This window comes from Podarcis liolepis (genome assembly GCF_965112155.1).
Source record: "Podarcis liolepis genome assembly, chromosome: 2".
Taxonomy (NCBI): domain Eukaryota; kingdom Metazoa; phylum Chordata; class Lepidosauria; order Squamata; family Lacertidae; genus Podarcis; species Podarcis liolepis.
In genome coordinates this window covers 66,248,193-66,265,347 of record NC_139555.1, presented here as the reverse complement: position 1 = coordinate 66,265,347, position 17,155 = coordinate 66,248,193, and the positions used below count along the sequence as shown (strand labels likewise).

Genomic DNA, 17,155 nt, shown 5'->3' with positions numbered 1-17,155 from the left:
CTGCTCCTGCCAACCTAGCAGTTTGAAAGCACGTTAAAGTGCAAGTAGATAAATAGGTACCACTCTGGCGGGAAGGTAAACAGCGTTTCCGTGCACTGGTGGTTCGGAACCTGTACGCCGGCTCCCGTGGCCAATAAAGCAAGATGAGCACTGCAACCCCAGAGTTGGCCACGACTGGACCTAATGGTCAGGGGTCCCTTTACCTTTACAAAGTAAGATGCTACTTTTTCGTTTCTCCTTGGTTAAGAAAAACAATTATTATGCTGAAATTACCAATATATTATTCAGTACATTACATTCATTATTTATTGAATTTATGGATTTTAACAGGGGCTGTCTCCTGGGGGTTGGGGAGGGATCTATTGCTGGTGGCATTGCTATAAACAATTTATGTTAATCTGAAACTAAATCATTAGTGCATTGTTGTGCACTAATAAAAATTGGTGGTGCTGTTTAGCTGAGAAAAGCATATCTTCATTAGCTATCCTCTCAATATTGTCTGAATTGAGTGCAATATTTATTTATGGTTGCTCATGCAAACCCCAGTAGTCAGTCAAAATAAGGCTTTGGAGTTCTTTAAGGCATTCACCCTGTTCAGAAATCAATATTTATTGTGCATTGGATTTTATTGTGCACATGCACTAAATTGCCACGACTTTGGTTGCTAGTAGTGACCAAAATTAAATCCCATTGATTTCAATGGGACTTATATTAAAATAATTACTAACTTGCCTCATTTAAGTGATTGGAACTTAAGCTCAATTAACTTAGCCTGGAGCCAACTCCATGGGTGGTGTTCAACTTTTACTTAGAGGAGACCTTATTGAAATTAATCAACACGACTAAGTTAGTTCCATTCATTTAAATGGCTCTACTCTGAATAAAATTTAGTTGAATAGCACCTAGTGGGTGTCATAAAATCCACAAATAATACCCTCTGGGGGTGCAGTTTTTCTGAATTTTATCATTTGAAGTTGATTATAAAACTCAAGATGTTGGCAAGATTAAGGCACAAAACAGGCAACAGCAGACAGCTGCTCACAGTGGTGCTTACCTGACCTTCAAACAGTAGTGTCACTGCTGCTTAACACAAGGAGGTTAGTGCAATGCAAACACACCGGCAGACCCAATCTGGTGCTTCCGCTGGAGCATTTGAACTGCACTGACCTCACCCACTCCTTCCTAGTAATCAGTGATTCAGCTCTCCAGATAAGCACTGCCACACCACCATGTCCTCCACCCCTGGAAATGGGGAGGGAGGCTTGGTTGCTTCTCTTTCTCTTTAAAGACACAGTGAATGTGCATGTGCTAGATTAATTCTAATCTATTAGTTGCTTTAGCAAGCCATTAATTTGAACAACATCAAGACCCTGTAATAGTTGAATCCTAGCCTGAATGCTAATTCCCTGTCTACACATAACTTTCCAGCCACACTTTGCAATAAAAAAGATGGTGTAGAACAGTATAATGAGAAAGCCTTTATCTTCACATTTAAACCTTATAGGCAATTTCTGAAGATTATGGGAGTACTGTAAGAACAAATCCCATCCTCTGATGTCCTGAGCAAAGCATTTTGTCATTGCTGTGGAAGTCTGTTGCCTTTTAACCAAGATGTCCACAGTATTTACCAAACACCAGCATTGGGTGGCCCAGTGAGATGTGAACTAACCACAGGGTGGGGGAAAGAAAGAAAGCCTGCTACTGAGTGCTGTGACTTAGGTCACACATGATGTAGATCAGAAATTAGAGAAGTCAGAAGCTTGGTTGTGAAATGAGCATTCTGTTAAATCTCCGCTTGCAGTAGGAACAAAGCCACCCTCTGCTGCCATCTAAGCCTACACCATGTTTCCCCTGGAACGAATTCTGTTGGTGGTGTTTACAGGTAATCAAACATTAACAAAATTATAAATTGTGGAGTTGCACTTCTGGGAAATCATTGTTTTAGACTTGTACAGTGTAATTGTTCAGTATGTAAATATTTAATTCTCTTTAATTCAAGACCGGACATCTGGCAAATGATTGTGATTTCTAACATTTTAAGGCTGTAATACCAGATATATACCTAAATTGACTTGTCTCTGAGTAAACGTGCTTAGGGATGAAGATGCAGGAATGAGAGAAAGTTAACATGCTGCTGTTGTTTGCATATGGTATATGATTTCAAGAGCTTAGGCACTAATACTACGTTCTTTTCCTAACAGTCAGCATCAACCATGTGACATATTAAGATGTTATTGAGGCTGACTACATGTAATGCATGTTCACCTAACTGGAACAGATCCTTGTGATAACCATGTGAAAACTATAAACCTCACATGCACCCTAGGTTTCCAGAATACCTGGTTCTGTGCTACAATATGCTATGATATCCCCGCACAGTATCAATTTGTATGATTTGAAACACGGGGCTCTACTCAACAGCGTCAGCAAGAGCTGTGAGGATATGAGTCACATGCTATCAGCATACAGACTTCAGCATTTGAAAGAAAATATATTCTGTTCCTGCGAAATCTGACCACAGTCCTCAACCGCCAAGGGGCTTCCCACCAGCGCAAATGCTCTTTTGTTTCTGCTAGAGAACATATTTTCCTTTTCTTTTTCTCACACTAAAGCTAAATGTGATGGGAGAAATCATGCCTCGTTTAGTCCCAAACAATCCTTTCCACATCTGGTTCAATATTTCCTACTTTTATCCTTCAGTCTGGTTCAGCAGCAAGTCAATTTCTATGCTTGGTCTTCATATAACAAAATGTTGAAAATGTTTGTTCACAATGATTTGTGGAACCAAAAGGGAACTAGATGTCTCAAAGCTTTTTCACCTAACGTCTTATAATCAGCACAAACCTTCACCCAGAATTGGTCCAGTCTACATTCTTTTAAAAATGATTTCAATGAACCATCACAAGTCACATCAACAGGTACATCTTGCTCTTCTGCAGATAGTTGTACATCACCACATTCAAAAGGATTCCTTACACATGAGTGCTCAGGATTTTGTGCAGGGAAGTAATCTCTGATGCCGGTCGCTAAATCACGCATGTGCTCAGTGATGTAATGTTTTACTTATGGCATCAATTCTATGTCACTGGCCCCCAGAAATGTCTCCAGTGTTGGGATATTATTGAGGCTACCACCATATACTCAGCTTGCCCATAATCATAATTTTAAAATCACTGCCGCAGTCTTATCTTCAACATAAAAAATATTCACATCATTACCTTGAAGGCTTGTGTTGAGAGTGCTCAAGTATGTGAAAATGTCTGCTAAGTAGGCTACCATACACAACCACAGAAAGTTGTTCAACTGATCACATGAAATTTTGTATCTGTCAGAAAAACTATTGAGTCAGACCACTGATCCATTTGGCTCAGTATTGTTTCTACAGTGACTGGCAGTAGCTCTCCAGGATTTCAGATAAGGATCTCTGCCGGTCCTACCCAGAAGTGCCAGGGCATGCGCAAAGCAGATGCTCTACCCTGAGCTATTGCCTATCCCCAGGCAGTAGGAAAAGTTCTCCATTGCTAGCTACACTGCAACTGAATTTAAAAAAAGGAACTGTGTATAGAACTTGCAAGTGCTCTATATGCAGAAGGCTTTTTATATGCTATTCCTTACTTGTAATCTGAGATGGTGCATCTTAGCAAAGCTTTGTAGCATAAGGTTCTGCTATCTGAGGGATCTTGCACCTTCAAGACATAGGTGAAGGCTTGGTCAGGGCTTGATAAAGTATTGGTGAAGACTGAGTAGAAAACAGATGGAATTTTGTAATTTTGGTAGCAGCAGCAGCAGTATTAATTTATAATAATACAGTCCTTCTGTGCCCAAGTTTCATCCCTGGCTGAAATAGATTAATTAGTTAAATACAGTACTTATTTGGAGTGAGGTTTTTATTCTTGCTTATTACCCAGTAGAAACAACCAACTTTTTAATTTTTTTGGTTTCTGCCCTACATCTGTTTCCTCCCACTCCCAAATGTAGCCACATAGCTTGACTCAGAAAACAAGAAAACAAAATGCTATTTTGTTGCAATTTATATATATATTGTGGCAATTTGCTTAGCTATTTTCCCTGTTGGACTTCCAAACCGAGACATTAATCCCAAAGTCATAAGGCAAGATTCACTGAAAACCCTACCCACAAGCAGTGGGAGAGTCCTCTAAACTTGATAGACCTTGGAAGAAATTAGAACTTATTTTTAGTTAAAAAGTAGAGAGCAAGGGGAAGGGGGAAGGGAACCTTTACTTAAAAAAAAATGATAGGCATGTCAATCCGCCCCATGGAGCAAACCATTTGCTCTCCTCTCCCCTGCCCCCTCCTTAGGTCGCAAAAGCCCTAAGAAACTGTGTCAGAGGTTTTTGCTCAATCCCAGCTCACTTGGCACCCAGCAACTCTTTCACAAGTTTTTCCCTGGTCAGCAAGCAGGCACTGGTCATGAGCAGAGGCTGGATGATCCGTGGAAGGCTTTCATCGTGCAAATAACAAGATAAGCAAGTCCCCTGGCTGTGTTCCGTGGACCCTCAGTGGTCCCCGGACCCCTATTTGGGAACCATTGCTCTAAACTGATTTGTTTAATAAGAATATCTATCGGTTATTTTTTGTTGCTTGCTAAAGAATTTACCAAACATTTCAGAAACTTCCACTGAAGTGCATAAGTGATGAGTGCTATTGAAAAATTAGCATTTACAAGTTGCATCCAATGGTATTCCTCTGCTGGTGGAAAGCTCTTTGATCCAGCAAAGGTTTCTCAGCAGAACAGGGAGCCTATAACTCACCCTCTTCCCTGCAACCCCACCATCTTCCACAATGTTCCAAAGGTCCCCCATTCAAAAATCACATTCCTTCTCCATTCTTCTATGGTTCTATTAGCTCAGAGAGCTTTCTGATATTGAATGGACTCCATTGGATACAGCCCTATGAATCTGCCCCCCCCCATAAATGACTACACATTTTGTCATGGAGAAATATATTTCATGTTTGAGCACCCATATTATTGTTCAGCATAGTTTGGGTGTGTTTGTTCTTCATTTTCTTGGCTTCAACTCAAGAGATTGAGCCGAGGTGTTGGAATATATGCCTGGGAAGAATATTTTCAAATTACAAAGTCAGCATAATATTAGGCTTTAGGAAAGTTGCTGAGATGGAAATCTTTTTACAAATACAGTGTTGTTCCCACAGTTTGTCATAATTCCATTCTTTTTTTCTTTCCTTTTTTGTAACTGTAGTGTCTTCCCCTACATGCTTGTTGACATCAGTTTCTGGGTCTACAATACAGGGAAAAGTGGGCCAGAACATCACTTTACCCTGTCATTATTCTACTGTGGAAAATGGGATCAGAACCATATGCTGGGGGCGAGGAAGTTGCCCTCTATCTTGGTGTTCCAGTCAAATTTTCCATACCAACGAATGGAAATCAATATATAAGAAGGATAGCAAGTATTATCTACTGGGAGATGTTCATCAAGGAGATGTGTCTCTGACAATTGTGAACGTAACACAAGAAGATTCGGGAACATACTGTTGTCGTGTGGACATAAGTGGCTGGTTCAATGATCTGAAACATAACATTGAAGTTGTGATTGAGAAAGGTGAGCAGAATGCTTCCACCAGGCATATGCCAGTTTGTCACTACCTAAGACAATATTTGTAGCATATTTTTAAGTTTGGCAAAATGTTAAAGGGTCTTGATAAAACTTTTTACAAAAAATGTAGAGCTTCTGCTATGAAGGCTAGCAATCCCAATAAATTATATGTCTACCCCCCCGCCAAACATGGGAAGCATCAAAAAATGATTATATTTGCAGAGGATGGGTATCAATAGCTAAATGGAAATTATTTCTTGACTTGATGGGCTTTTGGTTTACTGCAGCAAAGCAGTTCTTTTGTCATTATGCCCTTAAATCCTTCATAAATACCCAATAATCACGTTTCCTTCACACACAAATATACATCTGTATTTACACTCACAACTAAAGGTAGGGAGGAAGAGAGGGTTTCTGCTGTTACATTCTCATATTCTTAGAAATAGTCCTGTGCCAAGCAAGACTTCAATCCAACAAGTTGATGGCTCAGATTTTCAGGCCATATGACATGCTGAAATATAAAAGTTGCAGCAGGAATTTGGTTCATGATCAGAGGGCTTGGTCATAGCTGACCTCTGCTGGAATGAAAGGTAAAACTAAAAATGAGACAGCAGTTGATCTCCTGCTAAAAGGAAGAGACCACTGGGCAAGTCCAAAGTATATGCGTGAATGCAACTTCTGCACAGCCATCCATAGTTTGGTAAACCTCAATGACCAGTAGATGTTCACACGATTCTTTATTATATTAGCTTCAGGCACAAGTCCAAAAAGCGCTAAATATATTCCATTGTATCTAATGCTTTTGGGGCTTGTACCCAAAGCTAATATAGCAGTAGTATGGAACCTTAAGCCTGCAAACTAAATAGACCTGCCAGGTCCTGTCAAATGGTCTGTGAGACAATTTCTTCCAAACAGGACACACCTGTAAGAACTTTGGCTCTTGGAAAGTTGAACAGGTACAAATCAGGTAGTTGAGCTCAAAGAGGTTCACCACCCCTGTAACATAGCAAAGACTTACATTTTTGCTGAATATGGTATGGTGCAACTGACTTGTCTGTTCTTTTTCTTAATCAGGGAACTGGAGTCCAACTTCAGCTGGAGTACCAGGTATGCGTATATAGATGGATTGTGAATTTGTTAGTCTCCATTGGTTAGTCTCAAGTCTAGTGAAGCATGGAGTGAAATGAAATGAAGTGTTGACTGTAACTCTGAAAGAAAAGAAGAAAGAATAAATTAGAAGAAATAGTGAGTGTGCTTAACTCCCATTTTAAACTGACAAAACTAGGTTTTATTATCCATGCATATAACATGGGACTCATCATCCAGAAGCATCCATTTATGTATTCAAAGTCAAAGACAGCTATAATTATAATTATTTATTTGTACCCCACCCATCTAGTGGCTCCCAATAGAATATTAAAAATACAATAAAACATCAAACATGAAAAACTTCCGTAAACAGGGCTGCCTTCAGATGTCTTCTAAAAGTCAGATAATTGTTTATTTCCTTGACATCTGACCGGAGGGCATTCCACAGGCTGGGCACCACTGCCGAGAAGGCCCTCTGCCTGGTTCCATGTAACCTCACTTCTCGCAGTGAAGAAACCGCCAGAAGGCCCTCGGCGCTGGACCTCAGTGTCCGAGCTGAATGATGGGGGTGGAGACTCTCCTTCAGGTATACTGGGCTGAGGCCATTTAGGGCTTTAAAGGTCAGCACCAACACTGTGAATCCAGGTTGTATGAATGAGTATGCCGCTTTATCTTTGCTTTGTCCAGCTACTATACACTTCACTGAAACTTACTTTGCTTTGGAACCAAGATGGATGTCCAGCACACAATCCCCACAGGATGTAAGTATCTGCATGGTCTCTTTGCAGATTGATGGAAATGTTACATAACTTATAGGTACAAAATGTCCTTCCAGAACTTATCTGTGTTAAATATTGTTCTTTCTTGTTATTGCTATCCATCATTTTTGGTGAGTGAACCATAAATAAATGACCTTCTTTTCCTCTTACATGAAGCCTTTGGCAGACTCTCTTACCCCCCCCCATGCTCTACTCTATTAAGCTTAAGTATAACTAAAATAATATTCTTTCTTGTTTTATCTTGCCTCCATCCTTCACCTGCTGTCTTTCCCTGTGTTTGTTCTCAGATTGAAAGTGTCCTTTTCTGCTTTGCAAAGTACTGTGCACATAGATGGATATATAAAACAGACATTTTTCCTTTATGATAATAATTTACCGTATTTCTCTGTGTATAACACGCCCCCGTGTATAAGATGCCTCAAATTTAAGAAAATGGGGGGAGCTTGCCTAGAGTTGTTGAGCTTTTTTTGGGGGGGGTGCAAAAAAAACACTCACCCGCCATAACAAGCAGTGCAACTCGAAAAACCCACCAATCGTCAGCCAGCGCGACAACAGATGACGCAAATCACACACCCCATTGCCACCACCGCAGCAAATTGAAAGCAGTGCTTGCTGCAGCCACCAATCACCCACCGAAACACCACTGACAATCTCCTGCTCCTGAAAACGACCAATCCCCCATGCCAATTCTGCACTAACCATGTATAAGACGACCCCCTCCCCTCCAGTTTGGAGATCATTTGAAAAGGAAAAAAAAACCCTCGTCTTATACATGGGAAAGTACTGTATCTCATCAGATTTCATGAGCACAAGCATAATTTTCAGTACTATAACACTCCTAGCAGATTAGCTCACCTCATCTAAATTACCCTATTAATTCCATTTCTGTATAAGTAACTTGTTTGAAAGGTAATCTGTTATATCTGGACATAAGTGTTTGTATTGCATTTTTCAGTTTCTACTCAGTGAGGTCATTTCTGTATATATATTTTTGCAGAATATTTCTCTACATTTTACCACACTAAAAGGAGAGGAAAGAAAAGAAGAACCTTCAAGGACAGTCCTATATATTGGCACTGGAACATGTGCAGTAGTATTATTGCTCATTGTGGCAATGCTGGCACTTAAGTGTAAGTATTCCTGTAGTTTTGCAGAATTTCGCTATATATTTTTCAACACTGGCAAATGAGGGAGGGAAGACAGAATCTCTCAGGGCTAGTGCTGGAAGAGATGCAGTATCATTATTAGTCAATATTTGTGGGACTAAAGGATTGTATTCAATGCAGCGCTATGTCAAGGTCCCAATGGTGTAAGGATCACCACTAGCACAATGGGTCTTTCTGCCTCCCCTCCTTTCACGCAGTGGCGTAGCATGGGTTTGCCAGCTCCCGGGATGGGGCAAGTATTGCACCTCCTGGTAGACTGGGTAGCTGGGGTGGGGACACGCAGCAGAGGGGTGCTTGTGGAGGATGAACAGAGCCCGCCTTCAACAGGTTACTTGCCCGTTGCCTCTATCCACCTGCCCACTAGTCAAACTCGCCTGCCAGCAGGACTCCCTGCCTGTTGTGGGAGCACAGTCAGGTGTGTGCCCAGGGCCATGGCCTCCCTGGCCCATGACACCACGCCTCTGCCCTCATGTGCCCTTTAAATCTGTTCTGGAGTATCCTACATCCCTTCGTTGGTTTGTACCAGCACAAGTACACATATAGAGAGTAGTTCTCATGGACGTATTTCAGAAATATTTGGACCATTTGGCTTTGAGAAATTGAGTTGTGCATGTGGTTATTATTTTGGCATTGTATATATTGTTAAGATTTCATGTACAGTGGTACCTCGGTTTAAGAACAGCCCTGTTTACGAACTATTCAGTATAAGAACTCCGCAAAACCGGAATTAGTGTTCCGGTTTGTGAACTTTACCTCGGTCTACGAACAGAAGCCGAACGGTGGAAGGGCACTGGTGGCGGGAGGCCTCATTAGGGAAAGTGCACCTCGGTTTAAGAACAGCTTTGGTTTAAGAATGGACTTCTGGAACGGATTAAGTTTGTAAACCAAAGTACCATGTATTATAAATTGTTGAAATGTTGTACATTATTGTTAATGAATTTTTGTAAACTATGCACAGAGTTGCTAAATTTGTGGATTACAGCTCTCATCATCCCTGACTATTGGTCATGCTGACTGGGGCTCATGGGACTGAATTCCAGCAACATGTGGAAGACCACACGTTCTGCATCCCTGTCCTACTATAAAAACAAAGCTTTTCATGCCAACACTGCATGCAACACCTGTCAATTTACAACTTTTCAATGCCTCTAGTATAGGAGCCAAATCCTAGGGGCTGAGGAGTCTTTGGCAACCCAGTAAAATATTTGAGGGGGCCGGGGGCCCCCAAAGTTGATGGGCATTGCTATTCAAATGGTATGTGTGTGCTACATCATGTGAGCAGCTATGTAGGGTGGGGCTCACTGGCCCCCGCAATATTTTATTCAAGTTGGCACATCTGACTTTTAGTAAGTCCAGTCCACTGATGTTATAGCAGGCACCAATCCTTGGTTTTTGTTGTTATTCACCAAAAGCATAGCATCTTTTACAAACAACCATATATAGTTAATAATTAACATTTTTTAATACCAATAAACACAAACTGTATTCATTGCCAAATACTGTAATTCATTATGCCAATACTGCGGAGTAGAGAAGAGAGACACTAGTCACCTTGCCATAGTAACCAGGTTGTCTATTGCCCTATTTTCATCAAAATGGATTTTGGAACAATGAAAGTGCAAACATATTCAGGTAATGCCTTACTAGCAAAATCAGGATGATTTACTTGCTGCATACAAATATGAAAATAGGACAGACTTTCTGGAGGGCAGTAATATCAGGAAGTACTGTTTGGTAGTTCCTCTATATTAATCTCACTCTTAATCTAATGAAAGCAACTGCCTTTTATATTATTTATGCTTTTTAAAAACATCCCACAGGGTATTTACACAAGAAGCAGAAGATGAGTAATTCTATAAGGTAATTACTATTCAAGTCTGTTTCTAGTTTAATGCTAAGAAGAGTAGATGCTATAGTAATTCTACAACTTGCAATTGTTCTGGTACAAAGTGGAGTAATATTACAGTTGGAGAGTTCAGCACGAGTGCTACATATTCACATTCATTGGAAATATATAGGTAACATCATGGGTTACATTAGGATGTTTATAGGCCTGGATTTAAAGCATGCAAATACTTCCATGTGTGTCAAACAGCAGCACCCCCAAGGCCATATGGGGCTAGGTATGAGAAGCAGACAGAAGGGTAGGCCTGAATACCAATTTTCAAAATGAGGGGAATTTCAAAAGCAGATTATGAAATGAAGTAATGGTCTGCTGTTTAAAGAAAAGGTAAAAAAAAGAAAACCCGAAACACCCCACTGGGTATATTGAGTTGTTTCTGGTGACCATTTCTATCTTTCAGTACATCCTTGAGAACAATGCTATGGCATTTGCAGAGTAATTATTTTAGGGAGAGGGAGAATGGTGTTGCCACAAAACTGGTGGTGGCTGCAGCAAAACACAAAGCTGTGGATATGTTTTGTCCCCCAGATTTTAAAATTCGAGCCACGAATTCTCACTTGGTAACTTTCAGTTCAGCACTAGAAAACATATGACCATAATTTGTCCATTTTGTTTGGTCCTGAGTTATTTCTAGAGATGTTGATAAGGTACAATTTGTTTCAGAAAACAAGTCTTCCTCAGGTTATCCTTAATTGGGCCCAGATTGTTTCAGTTTGTGTATGATTTGTAATGGGATTATTACATCGGAGAGGGACACTTCTTCTGAATTTTTTTAAAAGCAAGGAGCTGGCAGGGAGGTGACATAGACCTCAGGTGCATGGCCTGGATGCTGCAGCGCATGTTCATAGCAGCATCAAGATGCCTCACAGCAAACTTAGGGCAGCCAAAGCCATTCTGAGTAAAGGTATTATCTTCTCCCTAGCTTGGAGAAGAAACAGGAAGGAACTAAAGCCTGAAAGAAAGTGATCTACTTTACCAACAAATAGTTACTAAAAAAGAAGGAAGTGAGGAAGAACTGGCTGTCTTTCTTTCTATCACAGTCTCCCCCTCACGGGGTCAGGTAGCTCATTGCAAGTGTTGTTGCTTTACTCGCAGAAATAAAAACGTTAAAATCAATGAAAGCAGTACAAACAACAACACAACAACAATATTTAAAAGGCCAAATTAAAAAGAGGTGTCTTGATACCTTTTCTAAAAACAAGGAAAAGGGGCCAATCGTAACTCTGAGGGGAGCACGTTCTAGAATATGATAGCGATAAGGAGAAAGAGCTCCTGTGCATGACTGTCAAGCGGGCCTCTGCAGATGGCAGTATCCTCAAAAGGGCCCCTCCTGCAAGAACTGAATAGCTGAACAGCTTCATAACAATACACAGTGTTCTTTAGGGAGCCAGGTCCTAGGTCAGAATAACCTAGCGGGTAGACTCCAAAAACTGGGGAATACTAAGATTTGTTGAATGATCAAACTTGTTACTTTAACAATAGTATATTTGCTATGACTTCACATATTTCATTTAGCCCAAACGTGACTTATATTTGTTTGTTCTTTCCAGTCAGGTGGCAATCTCAAGCTCAGCCACTGGAGGAATTCGACATGTTATGGAGACTGGTGTCCGTGCACCAGAAAATATTTATGAGATGGATTAGAATAAGAATAATATGCACAGTTTGGATTGTGTTGACAACTACACCAAGAGGTGTTACTCGGAGCAGACTGGCTATCAAAAAGATATCAGTAAAACAACGAGTATGTCCAGATTCACAGGTGGCCAGACATTTTGGGGAGAACGTCACATGTTTTTCTACAGCGTGAGACACTGCAACTTTATTACAGTACATATGCATACCACTGTGCTTTGATATGTGTTTCCCTCTAGTATGCTGTGTAAGAGAAACAGACCAGAATTGGAAGCCTGACTCTGTGCCATAACCCAGCCTTTACCACCCTGATGTCCCCTAGATGGTTTGACCTACAACTCCCATCAGCCCAGACAGCATGGCCAGTGGTTAGGGATGATAAAATTTGCCATGCAAAATATCTGGAGGGCATCAAGTTGGAAAAGGATGCCATAACCAGTTTCTCCTTCTGAAGAACCATGCCACAGTCGCCTACTGTCTGTTTAATTGGCTATCCATCACTTAAAGGCACAGATACAACTTCTTAGGTCTTCTATATATATCATGCAAGTGAGGTTCTCTCAATTTAAAGAAGGACAACAAGCAGCCATGTGACTGCTGCCGAAAACTTTACTACATGGAATCTTTCCCCACATGATGGACCAGTTTTCCAGTCCTTGGGGTCAAGTACTGGGATAACATCTTTCATTGGGTATTCTGATTGAAATCAGAGGGTTGGCAATGCAATTCACATGGTCATAGTCTTGGCTGACATCCCTGAGTACAGTCACAGCCTCCACAAGATTGATATAATCTGTTGTATTGTACCACCACGAGCTGTAATTATTAAGTTTCCTTTCCCCCTTGATTATCAATCTACTTACATTGTTATGTGTGCTCCTCCTTTTTGTTGCCCATAATTTTAAACTTTCTTGCAAAATAAAACTTTAACTTTTTTATAAAAAAAGAGGGGGGAGGAAACGAGAGGGACAACTCAGATATACAGCTTAATACAGATTAGTCATTTATAGTTATCTGCAGATCAGAGGGAAAACAATGTTCTAATTTTTCCAGTGGCTCACTAGAGGGCACTCAAAGTACTACTTTCATATATCAGTTTGAGTTTTATATTCCACACAGGCTTTCCACTTCCTGTAGACCAGGAGTTTTCAGATTTTACTATTATGTGTCCTTTACTATGTGTGTCCTTCTAAATCACTCACACACAAACATGGCAAAATCCTGAAAATAAATAAAGGTTATTTCCTGTCTTTTGTTGATTAGCAGTTTTATTTGGGAATTCCCAATTTGTGAATCGACTCTCTTCAACCATAGGTGGTATCATGTAAGACACTGGCCAACACTGCATTGCCCGCATGGTATCTGGACTATTATGCAGATGGAAGAAATAACTTGGTACCACAGATTTATTAATGAAAAAGCAAAGACAGATAAATTCCAGTGCATAGAGTGGTACCTTATTTCTTATATTAACACCCATCGTTTACATCAGGAACCTTCATCAGCCACACCAGAAATTTGAAAATTATAATAACATATTTTTGCAACACAGTCAGGATCATTGTTTCATGTTAATGACTGTATATATAAGAACAATAGTTTATTACTTATATCCCGCCCATCTGGCCGGGCCTCCCCAGTCACTCTGGGCGGCTCCCAACAGAACATTAAAAACACAATAAAACATCAAACATGAAAAACTTTTCTAAACAGGGCTGCCTTCAGATGTCTTCTAAAAGTCAGTTACTGTAGTTGTTTATTTCCTTGACATCTGATGGAAGGGTGTTCCACAGGGCGGGCACTACTACTGAGAAGGCCCTCTGCCTGATTCCCTGTAACCTTACATCTCGTAGTGAGGGAACCGCCAGAAGGACCTCAGAGCTGGACCTCAGTGTCCGGGCAGAACAATGAGGGTGGAGATGCTCCTTCAGGTATACTGGGCTGAGGCTGTTTAGGGCTTAAAAGGTCAGCACCAACACTTTGAATTGTACTCAGAAACGTACTGGGAGCCAATGTAGGTCTTTCAGAACTGGTGTTGTCTTGGCGGCCTCTCCCAGTCACCAGTCTAGCTGCCATATTCTGGATTAATTGTAGTTTCTGGGTCACCTTCAAAGGTAGCTCCATGTAGAGCGCATTGCAGTAGTCCAAGTGGGAGATAACTGGAGCATGTACTACCCTAGTGAGATAATCTGCGGGCAGGCAGGGTCTCAGCCTGCATACCAGATGGAGCTGGTAGACAGCTGCCCGGGACACGGAATTGACCTGCGCCTCCATGGACAGCTGTGAGTCCAAAACGACTTCCAGGCTGCACACCTGATCCTTCAGGGTCACAGTTTCCCCATTCAGGACCAGGTCGTCCTCCACACCTGCCTGACCCCTGTCCCCCCAAAACAGTACTTCTGTCTTGTCAGTATTCAACCTCAATCTGTTAGCCGCCATCCATCCTCTAACCGTCTCCAGACACTCACACAGGATCTTCACCGCCTTCACTGGTTCTGATTTAAAGGAGAGGTAGGTAGAGCTGGGTGTCATCTGCATACTGATGAACACCCAGCCCAAACCCCCTGATGATCTCTCCCAGCGGCTTCAGGAGGAAGGAACAGAACCACTGTATAACAGTGCCTCCAGTTCCCAGCTCCTCTAGATGGTCCAGAAGGATGTCATGGTCCATCGACCAGGCCGCTGAGAAATCCATCAGAACTAGGAAACAGCTTTCACCTTTGTATCTAGCCTGCCAGAGATAATCAACCAGTGCAACCAGTGCAGTTTCAGTCCCATGATTAGGCCTGAATCCTGATTGGAAGGGATACAAGTGGTCTGCATCCTCCAGGCATGCCTAGAGTTGTTCAGCAACCACTCGCTTAACCACCTTGCCCAAGAATAGAAGATTTGAGACTGGGCGATAGTTGGCCATATTGCCTGGGTCCAAATATGTTTTCTTAATAAGCAGTTTAATGACCACCTCTTTCAGCGGGTCTGGGAAGGCTCCCTCACAGAGCAGAGCATTCACCACCCTGCAGAGCCCATCACCCAGCCCTTCCCAGCTTACTTTTATGAGCCAGCATGGGCAGGGTCAAGGAGACAGGTGGTTGATTTCACTCGTCCAAGCAGCCTGTCCACATCCTTGGAGGTAACAGATTGGAATTGATCTCATGTAACTTGAATAGACAGGACTCCAGCACTCTCCCACCCTGGCCCTGCTCCCACGGTGGAGTCTACCTCTTTCCGAATCTGAACAACTTTATCTGCAAAAAACTGCCAAGGGGTGCATGCCTGCCTGTGGTGAGTGGGGCTGAAGCGGATGATGAATAAGGCCAAAGTGGGAGCAGAGCCACTCCATTCTCCTGTGCACCATCTGTTCACACGCATTGCACAAGCATGTACCTTGGTCATCTGTCCTTTATTCTCGCATACGCTTCTCACTCCATCCTTTTACTAATTAATTTGCGCTCTCTCTCTCTCTCTCTCTCTCACACACACACCCCTTCCCATTTTCTCTCTTCCCCTCTTTGCCCCTCTTCTCCCCATGGGGCAATTGGACTTAGGAAAACAAGTTTCCCTTAGTTCCCGATTTCCCCGAAGATTTGTGGAGTCTACCTCTTTCCGAATCTGAGCGACTTTATCTGCAAAAAAACTTTGCAAAATCATTGCAGGTGGAAGAGTCCCCTGCTGCTGTTTTCTGCAGATGCAATAGAGGCGGCAAAGAAGGTCCTATTTGCTGTCACTATCACCACTTGGTAGGCTCAACGTTGAGCTCTAACCCATGTCCGGTCCGATTCAGAATGAGTTTTTTGCCACCAGCACTCTAGCCATCTCAGCGATTGTTTCATTGCCCTCAGCCCTAGAAAAAACTATGGGGCTGTCCGGGCTCCATATAATTGAAGAGGGTGCTTTGGAGCCAGACAGTCAATAGCCCTGGTTAACTCCGCATTTCAGCAGGACACCAGGGAATCAGCTGAAAGGCTATCAACATGGGATAAAACATCTCCTACCACTCTCTGGAAACCATTTGGATCCATTAAGTGGCGGGGGTGGACCATCCAAATCAGTCTCACTTCCCTGCAGAGGGGAAGAATTGCAGAGAAGTCCAGTTGCACCAGGAAGTGATCCGACCATGGCACTTCTTTTGTTTCACTTTTGCTTTGTGTCAGATCATCCACATCCATAGAGGTGAACACCAGGTCTAAGGCATTTCCATGACTATGAGTTGGGCCAAACATGGTATTTAGGGACAGCCCCACTTTCCACAAAGTCCTAAGTGGCCCCTTGTAAGGTTGTTTTGGCATCCCCAAGGACAACCAAGCTAGGTGTCTCCAGGAGCACATCCGCCACGACCTGAAGCAGCCCGGGCAGGGAATCCTTGGTGCAGCGGGAAGGTCGGTACACCAAAAGGAATCCTGTACTGCTCCTATTGCCCAGCTTTCAGAACATGCACTCAGAAAACTGGGTCTTCCCAATAGGCCTGGTGTAAGCTAATAACTTCCTAAAAATCACTGCACCTCCCCCTCCCCGCCCATATGACCTGGATTGCTGTGCGTAAGAGAAACCTGGTGGACAAGCAGCGGCAAGAATAGGGCCATCTGCCTCAACTAACCAAGTCTCTGTTACACATGCCAGGTCAAGTCCTCCATCCACGATCAAGTTGTGGATGGCAGTAGTCTTATGAATCAATGACCTGGCATTACACAGCAGAACCTTTAGGTCATGTGGGTCTCCCTTGTTGATTCCAGTATCCATCTGGTTAAAACCAGACCTGGAGGCAGAGATACTCTTCAACAAACGACTAAACCAGCCTCCTCTGTAATGACATGGTATGGTATTAGCGTAGTTCCTCCTTCTGCCCGTGAGTTTGGGTGTCTCAGTACATTATCCCCTGTGGAACCTGCCCCAGCCATTCTGTTGGCTGGGGCCCCTGGAAAGCATATGCTACTGTATACAATTACTTTCTGGTAACTTCACCCACAATTCCATGCCATCTTTCATTTTCATTTCTTTTTTGAGTTT

The 17,155-nt window shown here is 42.3% G+C and overlaps 1 protein-coding gene across 2 annotated transcripts; it reads left to right on the top strand.

Moving 5' to 3' along the window:
* The first annotated feature begins 1,586 nt into the window (after nt 1–1,586).
* Nucleotides 1,587–13,401, top strand: HAVCR2 (hepatitis A virus cellular receptor 2). 2 transcript variants are annotated; one of them, XM_083488534.1, is made up of 7 exons: nt 1,596–1,882; nt 5,223–5,585; nt 6,654–6,686; nt 7,356–7,429; nt 8,445–8,577; nt 10,434–10,473; nt 12,067–13,401. In XM_083488534.1, the coding sequence occupies exons 1-7, from the start codon at nt 1,843–1,845 to the stop codon at nt 12,158–12,160; spliced, it is 777 nt and encodes a 258-aa protein (XP_083344660.1). In that variant the 5' UTR covers nt 1,596–1,842; the 3' UTR covers nt 12,161–13,401. The 2 variants fall into 2 exon arrangements, with proteins under 2 accessions (XP_083344661.1, XP_083344660.1); XM_083488535.1 differs by lacking the exon at nt 6,654–6,686 and having other exon boundaries at nt 1,587–1,882.
* Nucleotides 13,402–17,155: the final 3,754 nt, after the last annotated feature.

What these genes read in the sequence shown, in the direction of transcription:
- HAVCR2 (XM_083488534.1), top strand. Translation starts at nt 1,843, where the DNA reads ATGTTTCCCCTGGAACGAATTCTGTTGGTGGTGTTTACAG. An exon ending in AACTTCAGCTGGAGTACCAG is followed by an intron (nt 6,687 to 7,355) that starts GTATGCGTATAT and finishes TGCTTTGTCCAG; the next exon opens with CTACTATACACTTCACTGAA. An exon ending in AAGATGAGTAATTCTATAAG is followed by an intron (nt 10,474 to 12,066) that starts GTAATTACTATT and finishes TGTTCTTTCCAG; the next exon opens with TCAGGTGGCAATCTCAAGCT.